Raw genomic sequence first — 10,471 nt, 5'->3', positions numbered from 1 at the left:
TTCGTTCTGGGTCACTGGCCACCACTCTTTCATCCCCGCTTATACGAGGGGGTGTTTCTATGTAAATGGGCGTCGCTGTGTGCATGTGTGAGTGTGAGTGTGTGTTTGTGTGAGAGTGAGCGTGTGTGTGTGTGTGTGTAAGAGTGTGTGTGTATGTGTGTTTGTGTGTGTGTGTGTGTGCGTGCGTGCGTGCGTGCGTGCATGTGTAGTTGTGCGTCTGTTTATTCATTCGTTTGTTTGCATGCACGCGCGCACATGTATGTGTGTGTGTGTATTTTTGCGAGTGCCTGCCTGCATGTGTGTGCGTGCGTGCGGGTATAATTGTGCGTTTGTTTGCGTGAGCGTGCGTGCGTGCGTGTGTGTGTGTGTGTGTGTGTGTGTGTGTTTGTGTGTGTGTTTGTGTGTGTGTGCATGTGTTCGACGGTGTGTGTGTGTGTGTGTGTGTGTGTGATTGTGTGTGTGTGTGTGTGTGTGTGTGTGTGCACCCCCCCATCCCCCCTTACCACACACTATTATGAGCTGAGTAATTGTGCCTCAATATTTTATTGATGTTCTTACGTTTTATGTTGTTTATTATGATTCACCACACCCGAGTTTCTCGTAATTGAGATAATACAGTGTTCTATGTCTATGTCTATGTCTAACACACATGCACACACGCGCGTAGGCTAAACAAATCCAATCTTGACTTTCAACTTTATATAAACATACATCCTGTTCACAATTAACGAGGACAACACATTTTTACAAATACCAAAGTACAACAATTTATCTTTTGTAAAAATTCGGACACACATTTTCCCAATTAATATGAAAGTCACTGAACTTATCTTCTTTTTACTCCACCTTATATCTTGATTCCCCAAACACTGATTGATTTCTGCCTTTTCAAATTTACCAGTAACCCAAACGTTCGCTCTAACCAACCTATTTTGTCCAAAACAGTTTTACCGATACACAATCATTAAAAAGAAGAGGTTTAACATAACCGACTTCGCTACCACATAAACAAAAAATGTTTTATTCTCCCGAACATTCTGGTCAACAAAGTCATTATTATAGACAGTCATTCAATTTCAAGACAATCATCACAGCTTTGAACCGACCCTTTCGTTCAACCAGGCAGAAGCAACAACAATAGTAAAAGCTACAGCGCGATCAACGTTCGCCCATTTACGAACTCGCGATGAGATTGTTTCGTGAGGTGGTGAGCTTTCAAACCATCACGACTGATTAACTCATATTACATCTTTTCATCACTGTGACGATTTTACCAATTGGTCTAGGGTATAAACGTTTGGTTGAGATACACACAATCTCTAACTGTGCTGACACTGTACTCTCTTGCCCAAAGAATACACAACAGCGTTAATTTAGTTTGAACAATTTCGTTTATAAGTGGCTTAAGCTACTATATATTGTTCAAAATTCACAACATCCTCTATTTATCACAGGTTAATTAATACATAGATGCCCACAATGGGAGAACACAAGTCATTCTTCTTCAAAAGGTTTTGGTGAAAAAAAACCCAGTATTTAGAACATATGATGACGATGAGTTATAGTGTTAGTCGCTTAGCTTGAGGTCGAAGAAATAATCAAGACAGGATGACGAACAGCAAATGTTGGGACGACGACGTTCCAGTGACGACAGGTCGACGTAGACAACAGGTACAGCAGGTTACACCAAGTGGTTATTCTTCATCGACGAACAGGTTAGCGAATTCAGTGTAGATACAGGTGTACAAATAAAACAGCTGATCCAATCCTCGGTGAAGAGAATTCAGTGTCTGCACACAACGTGTAGCATACCGTTTGTTTGTTTGTTTGTTTGCTTAACGCCCAGCCGACCACGAAGGGCCATATCAGGGCGGTGCTGCTTTGACATATAACGTGCGCCACACACAAGACAGAAGTCGCAGCACAGGCTTCATGTCTCACCCAGTCACATTATAGCATACCGTTAACAAATCGTTCATCTAGCAACAAGTAAAATGGAACACAAACTACCTATTCGTGTCATCTAATTTCTCCAAACGAACAGACAAATGATTACATGAACACACACCAGGATTGGCTTCATCAGAAAGTTACTGATTATGAATCATTTACTAACCTGCCTATAATCTTTCGTACAGGACTTCTTCGGGTCTTGACGAACAGACTGGAACTGATCGTTGGTTTTACGTTACGACGACTGTTGTCTGTCGCCAAGCAATACCTAGGTTACATTGCTCTCGAATGGACGAGAATGTTAGTAATCATGTAGCAATTCTAAACATTGACATCGCTTCATGCCACTATCGCTGGTCTTAGCAATAATATTATGTTTATAAGAAATTAATGATACCCGTGCTCCGCACGGGATATTTTCTTCTTCATAAATTACAGAGTTAATTGTGAATAAGCAACAACAAAAACATGTTCAATGTGCGATGGCATGCGCGTACAGAACAAAATGCCATACATTTATTGGGAGAAAAAAAGGCCACAGTGGTGGATTGGCCATGACTTGTGCAGTGACAGCAGTAAAATTTAGAAGTAATTGCGAAAAAGTTACCCCAAAAAAGCGTTAAGTGCTAGCACACACAGAACAACAAAATGTGATAAAACATCCTACCTAAGAAAAGCAGTGTTAAATGTGCAATGAACTGTCCACGCAAAACATTTACACAGCAGCAAACATGGGACGCTTTCTGAGATTTTGGTCAATGTAGCCACATTTTCTCTTTACCAGGCTCGGCGCTTGAATACACTTTCTTTCTTTGTTTTCTTGCGTAGCTGCTCGCCATTAGTAATGCAAGAATCTACAGCTTGGTGAAGGCAGACAGTTACGAAGGAACGGCTAAATGCGGCAAAACAAAAAAAGTGGCTACATTGACCGAAATCTCAGAAAATATGACACATGGGAGTGAAACAAACACATAAGCACAGCATTAAATCAATCAATCAATGAGGCTTATATCGCGCATATTCCGTGGGTACAGTTCTAGGCGCTCTGCAGTGATGCCGCAATGAGCAAATAGTGTGCACCGTACAAACAAAGTTTTACACATCAGCAAATAGGAATGAAAAAGTAATCCAGTGGTAAATATACAGTGGGTTCTATGAACAATAACATTTTTACAAAAATATAAAACACCAATCATATAATTGGGAAAGAATAAAACAGCATTAAATTGTGCCCTTTTCTGAGATTTCAGTCAATGTGGACAGTCTGAGAATTCAGTAAATGTGGCAAAATCATTTTGTCACGCTTCAACCAAGATGATGAATGCTAGTTAAAATGTGTAAAAAAAATATATAACACCAATCATATAATTGGGAAAGAAATCTTCTCGTCGCAGTTCGCCAACAGCTCGAGTCACCCACTATGAAACGTTTGCACCATTGACTGGACTTAAACAAATAAGGCCAACAAAAAAAAAATAATCTGTTTACGGTAACCCGACCGACCCTATTTTTTTCCGCGTGACCCTAGACTTTTTTGGGCATTTGGAAAAAAAAAAAAATAATAATAATTCTTTGGTTTTTTTTGCAAAATAACGTAAAAATATGGGTTTTTTGGGGAAAAAAAATCCCGACCTACCGACCCTATTTTTTGGGCCTATGTTACCGTAAACAGACCTTTTTTTTGGGCCTAAGCAGCTACATTGACATAAGTGAGGGACATAAATGTGCCCAGAGAACAATATTTGTACACATCACCATATATGTCATAACACAGGGAAAAAACCAGCGTTAAATGGAACAAAATTTGTACACTTCAGCAAACATGTGAGTGAAAAATAAAATGTTAAAATGTGAAATTGGTTCTGCGAACAACAAAATGTTTACACATGCATTGTGCACAGAGAACAAAAGTTTACAGATCACCATGCATATGGCATTATGATGGTTAGGCCCGAAGAAATAAATTTGCTTTTGTTTAATATTTCTCTTGGGCTGCAAGCCAGCGCAACATTTCATTTGCCAAATCAGCGCTACCTAAACTGATAAATAGGACTAAGCATGGAGTATTCATTGCAGGGGCTCTTTTGTGTTTGTCATGCTGTGTGCCCCACGTGTTGCCGTTGTCGCCGTGTGTAGAGTTTAAGATGATGTGATTCCTATTCTTATAAAGTCGATCTTGCTGGTCTTTGTCTCGTGACTTTATTGATATGACGCAAAATGATTCCACAAAATTGAAAACAGGGATCAGATTTTACCTGCAACTACTGACTCTGAAAAGGTTGTGAAAAAAATGGGTTGAATGTGAATGTTTATTCCTGAGAGAATATTTGGAGAGCTTCTCCCGATGTGACTGTGTCATCTGAAGTGGATTGGGTTGCGTTTTGTGTTGCATCTTGTGTTGCACCAAACATGTTTGTGGATTGTGTTGAATCAAACAGATTTAAAATTGATTGCATCGTATTCTTCATCAAATTCTGAATCTAAAAGTATAATACATATGTCATGTTTATTCTTAAAATGGGAACACAATTAACGAAAACAGATTAATTAGTACTGCGATTAAAATTTAAAAAAGCGATCCCAAAATGATTTCATCTTATTCTTTATCATTTCCTGATTCTAAAAAACATATAGATATGATAATTATGTTGTATTCAAAACAAGCTCAGAAAATTAACAAGAATACTGAAAAGCGCGCTATCCCCCATATCACAATACACTACCGCGCTATTCTGCCTTGTCAATTTCACTGCGTTTTGCATGTGGAAGGTAAGCGTCTCGCGGGGATTGACGATGCTGTATTGTCTTGGTGAAAAAATGCATTGCCGCGTTCAGTTTCATTCCGTGAGTTCAATAGCTTGACTAAATTATGTAGTAATTTCGCCTTACGCGACTTGTTTAATTCTTGATTTTGGAACTTGAGCAGTCTATCTGTTTTAGATTTTTTCTTCGATATTTTTGAACGTCATGCCCTGCTGGTTTCATTGTTATACTGTGACCTTGACCTTTCAGCGCACCATCGACATTCTCAAGTTCGACATCGAGACCTATGAGTGGAACGTCACACGCAATATGATCGACTCCGGTGTGTTAAGGTCAGTTCACATGGTGTGTGTGTGTGTGTGTGTGTGTGTGTGTGTGTGTGTGTGTGTGTGTGTGTGTGTGTGTGTGTGTGTGTGTGTGTGTGTGTGTGTGAGTGTGTGTGTGTGTGAGTGTGTGTGTGTGTGTGTGTGTGTGTGTGTGTGCTCAGCTTTTGTTTTTAATATCTCTGAGACCCTCCCCCAACAATTCGTCTGTATTTGTCTACCTCCTCCTCTCCCCCCCCCCCTTTCTCTCTCTCTGTCTCTGTCTCTCTCACTCTGTCTCTGTCTCTCTCACTCTGTCTCTGTCTCTCTCACTCTGTCTCTCTCACTCTGTCTCTCTCACTCTCTCTCTCTCTCCTTTGTCTCTCTGTGTGTCTCTGTCTCTGTCTCTGTCTTTCTCTCTCTCTCTCTCTCTCTCTCTCTCTCTCTCTCTCTCTCTCTTCATGTTCAAGTCACATAATTAGCCCAATGAAAATGCGCGACTCCTCTCTATGCCTGTTGCTTGCAGCCAAGTCAAACAGCTGTTATTGGAGTGGCACATCTTCCCCCACTTGCCGCGACGGGAGCAGTTCCTGCAGCTCGCCACAGTCATACAAGACCTCGACAAGATTGGCTTCAGACATTTCTACAAGTTTGCCCACGGCGTCAACCCCAACTGGGAACACTTCAACCTACAGAGTGATATGGGATACGTCAACACGAACTTCACCAAGAAAGAGAAGAAGAAATAATGTGCAGGTTGATATTCGATACAATAACGTCGACTTTACAACGCTTCTGTGGCCGACTTTACAACGCTTCTGTGGGGAAGGGTCTCAACAGCGACTTCACCAAACAGAACAAAATTTAAAAAAAAGAACTGCAGATTGGTATACGATACAGTACGTAACGTCGATTTTACAAAGTTGATGGTAGGATAGGTCTGAACATTGGTTTTACCAAGCAAATGGCAAACAAACAAATCTATAGAGTGATATGGGAGACGTAAACACTAACTTCGCGAAATCCTAGAAAGAGAATGATCTGCTATGTGAGAAGAGAGACGTCACGAGCTTTGGAGTGAGCATGGTGTTAAGAGCGAGGATAGTGACGTCACGAGCTTTGGAGTGAGCATGGTGTTAAGAGCGAGGATAGTGACGTCACGAGCTTTGGAGTGAGCATGGTGTTAAGAGCGAGGATAGTGACGTCACGAGCTTTGGAGTGAGCATAGTGACGTCACGAGCTTTGGAGTGAGCATGGTGTTAAGAGCGAGGATAGTGACGTCACGAGCTTTGGAGTGAGCATGGTGTTAAGAGCGAGGATAGTGACGTCACGAACTTTGGAGTGATCATGGTGTTAAGAGCGAGGAGAGTGACGTCACGAGCTTTGGAGTGAGCATAATGTTAAGAGCGAGGAGGATGACGTCACGAGCTTTGGAGTGAGCATGATATATGTATTGTGCACATGTAAATGGCTTGCCAAGAGCGAGGGAAAGAGGAAGAGAGAGTGTCTAGATGTGGGTGTGTGTGTGTGTGTGTGTGTGTGTGTGTGTGTGTGTGTGTGTGTGTGTGTGTGTGTGTGTGTGTGTGTGTGTGTGTGTGTGTGTGTGTGTGTGTGAGAGAGAGAGGGGGGGAGATACAAACAGACAGACAGGGGCGGGGTTGGGGGGGGGGTTGGGGGGGGGGAGGCGGAAAACCATCGTGCATGCAAATGATCTACTAACTGTACCATCATGATGTACTGCTCGCATAATAATCCAACGTTCTCGTTTGAATTTGTCATTGTATTATATCTGCATAATATATGGCCCCCATTACCGCATGACGTGCACATTTTTTGCAAAGCCGAGCCATTTGATTTACACGTTGGTTCAAAGTGTACACGTGTTTGCCTTGCACGCGAAGTCTTATTGCACCTTTTTCCATTTTGATTTTGTTTTTAATTACATGTCAACTTGACTTGCGCATTCCTGAGGATATCAGTTTGGATGATGATTATCAATCGAGTGATTGGTTCAAGTTGTTTGAGGCATGTGTTTGTGTGTGTGTGTGGTGTTTTTTTTTTTTTTTTTTAACTTGATGCGCCTGTTGAAAATGGGTCCTTATCAGGGTCCGTATGCATGAGGAGGAAGTCAGCAACACTGGAAGTAGAGGCTTCTTTCGGAAGTGGGAACTCCCGAAGTTTAACTTTCCAACTGTTCATTATGCATGAACGCCGGAGTGGTGACTTCGAGAGTATTCGGTCAAGGTCGCGAAAATTGGGGGAATCCTGACTAGTACGCATGCGTTTGTTAACGGTAAGCTTGCCACCAGAAGAAACAAATCTCATCGCGAGTTCAAAAAGGCGAACGTTGAGCGCGCTGTAGCGTTATTGCTGGGTTTTTTTTGAATGGTTAAACGAAAGGGTCGGTTCAAACCTGTGATGATTGTCTTGGAATCGAATGACTGTCTATGACAAATGACTTTGTTGGCTTGAATGTTAGGAGAAGAGTAAATGATTATGTTGAACTTTTTATTTTTATTTATTTTTTTTATTTTTTTTGATCTCAGCTGCTTGCTTCAACCCTTTTTTTTTTTTTTTTTTTTTTTGCGGGGAGTATCCCTCTTCATTGATCTTTTTTTCTTTTCTCATTTTCTGCTTTTTATATTAATTTTTCTACTTTAAATGTACCTATATCGTTAACAATAATATTTCTAAATGTATTTTAAACACGCCCAAAAATATTCCTTTACGGTAATTTTTAATAATCATATTATATTTACAAATCACTCTATTCTCAATGCATTTCCAAGTGAACATAATTTTGGGGCACACCAAAACAAAAAAACATCAGTATAATCAATTTCGTTCTCACAATAAGTACAACAATTACTGTATGTTGAACTTGGTTTAATAATTTTATATCGGTAAAACTCTTTGTTGGACAAACATAGATTGGTTATAGGGAAACTTTGGGTTACTGGTAAAGTTTAAAAGGAAGAACATTATGCAGTAGACCGTAAATAACTAAGTTTAGTGACTTGTTCCTTATTTATTGGGGACATGTCTGTCAAGAAGTATAGAAAAGACAATACTGTTCATCGGTGTTTTAATTTGTTTTCCCTCGTGAATTTTTGATTACGATGGCGATGCATGGTTATGTACAGTTAAAAGTCAAGATTCGATTTTTTTTGAAAGCATAGGACAGTTTCTTTACGCGTTTAAAAAAAAATTAACACAGAGGCAAAAACTGGTTGTTGCAGTCTGAATGCTATTGAGGTCTATTAAGAAAAAGGTTATTTAAAAAAAAAATTGTAGCTCCCAGCGGCACTTGAACCCAGAGCGTCGGATTGAAATTCCGAATCCGTAACCACTGCACTGTATGCTACTCGTCTAGAAAAAGCACTATGCAAAGATGTGTTATCAGTTATTCAGTCGTGGTAGTTTGAAAGCTCACCACCTTCGCCAAATGACTCGAGCACGTTTTTTTTGGTCAGTAAATGATCGTACTGTCGGTTTTGAGCCCCGCTGTTTCAAGCTTTTCACCTAAATTAAACAAGAATGTCACAGTTCGTGTCTATGGTGCAAGGTAGCCGACCGTCTCATTGTAGCCAAGCTACGACAGTTGCTCGATTGACGCATTTCACGTCTTCAATATTGTGTCTGAGCTCATTTCCCAATGAGCTGCCTTTAAAACCGGAATGTCATGCAATTGTAGCATGCGTGTGAGGTTGGTTTTTTTTTAGATGGGTAAGGACCTTTAAGATGCGATATCGTCGTATAAATGATGAAATTAACTTTGAAAGTGGGTACTTCGGAAGCAAAGTTGCCAGCTACTCGGTTAATTGCACGAGCTAACTTGAACGCCGAAGTAGTGGCTTGGAGAGTCCTGAGGTCAAAGTCGAGGAAATTGGGGGAATCCCAATTAGTGCGCATGCGTTTGTAAACGGTAGGCTTGGCGACCAGAAGAAGCAAATCTCATCGCGAGTTCGTAAATGGGTGAACGTTAATCGCGCTGTAGCTTTTACTATAGTTGTTGTTTTTGACTGGTTGAACGAAATGGTCTGTTGAAAGCTGTGATGATTGTCTTGAAATTGAATGACTGTCTGTAATAATGATTTTGTTGACCAGAATGTTGGGGAGAATAAAACTTTTTTTGTTTATGTGGTAGCGAAGTCGGTTATGTTAAACTTCTTTTTTTTAATGATTGTGTATCGGTAAAACTGTTTGGTTGGAGCGAAAGTTTTGGGCTACTGGTCAATTTAAAAAGGCAGAACTCAAGTTTTGGGGGGAATCAAGATATAAGGTGTAGTGAAAAGAAGATAAGTTCAGTAACTTTCATATTAATTGGGAAAATGTGTGTCCAAATTTTTACAAACCCCCAGCGGGTTAGGGGCAAGAATTTACCCGATGCTCCCCAGCATGTCGTAAGAGGCGACTAACGGATTCTGTTTCTCTTTTTACCCTTGTTCAGTGTTTCTTGTTTAGAATATAGTCAATTTTTGTAAAGATTTTAGTCAGGCAGTATGTAAGAAATGTTAAGTCCTTTGTACTGGAAACTTGCATTCTCCCAGTAAGGTAACGTGAAACCAGAAAGAAAAAAAAGTTGAATCACACTTTTGTTAGCAACGAGGTATTATTTTTACGACTACGCAATGTTTTCCATATTGTATTTATCTACGCGGACTTGTGATTCTCCCCCATGTTTGCCTCTATCATTATCGTTTCTGCGTCCAGTGTTTCGATTCTGTTGTTGTGTTTTTGTTCTTACTCATGTCATCGTATTCATATTTGTATTCTGTTTAAAGATGTTCTTTGTACATGTTGTTATTTGGTTGGTGTGTGTTAAAATGACGGTTCAAACATACAGTGTTCATGAATATGTACTTTTAACTACGGTGATTATTGAATAAAGGGTTTGATTTGAAGGTTTTCATTTAATTATTGTTCTACGTCTTGTTAGATTATACTCACTTTTTCTGCTGATCGACCGGGTTTGGCGCTGAGCTCCCATGGGGTCGCCTTCACGCGGCGGGAGTGTTTTTACCAAGCTACCCCACCCCTTTACTTCTCTTCTTTTGTCTTATTTCTGCCTTACCAGTCCTGTCACCTATATTTCCTTCCAAGAAAACTCTCCCTACTATTCCCTGCAGTTTTCCAATTCTTTTCTTGTTGTCTTATTTCTACCTGACTGGATCCATCACCTTTATTTCACTTACCAAAAGTCTTCTTTTCCACATCCTTATTTCTCTGCACCCCGCATGTCGTAAGAGGCGACTAACGGATTCTGTTCCTCCTTTTACCCTTGTTAAGTGGTTCTTGTATAGAATATAGTCAATGTTTGTAAAGATTTTAGTCAAGCAGTATGTAAGAAATGTTTAGTCCTTTGTACTGGAAACGTGCATTCTCCCAGTGAGGTCATATATTGTACTACGTTGCGGGCCCCTGGAGCAATTTTTTGATTAGTGCTTTTGTGA

At 40.3% G+C, this 10,471-nt stretch overlaps 1 protein-coding gene across 1 annotated transcript in view; it reads left to right on the top strand.

Moving 5' to 3' along the window:
* The window catches only part of LOC138976768 (probable methyltransferase-like protein 24), a 39,870-nt gene extending 33,268 nt beyond the window's left edge, over positions 1-6,602 (top strand). Inside the window, exons 6-7 of the mRNA XM_070349655.1 lie at positions 4,966-5,048; positions 5,545-6,602. Coding sequence (XP_070205756.1) covers positions 4,966-5,048; positions 5,545-5,767 — 306 coding nt within the window. The 3' untranslated portion in view covers positions 5,768-6,602. The remainder of the gene's footprint in view (positions 1-4,965; positions 5,049-5,544) is intronic.
* Positions 6,603-10,471: the final 3,869 nt, after the last annotated feature.

Source organism: Littorina saxatilis, linkage group LG9 (genome assembly GCF_037325665.1).
Source record: "Littorina saxatilis isolate snail1 linkage group LG9, US_GU_Lsax_2.0, whole genome shotgun sequence".
NCBI lineage: Eukaryota > Metazoa > Mollusca > Gastropoda > Littorinimorpha > Littorinidae > Littorina > Littorina saxatilis.
Note: the sequence above shows the minus strand (reverse complement) of the source record. Positions and strands in the feature narration are given on the sequence as shown.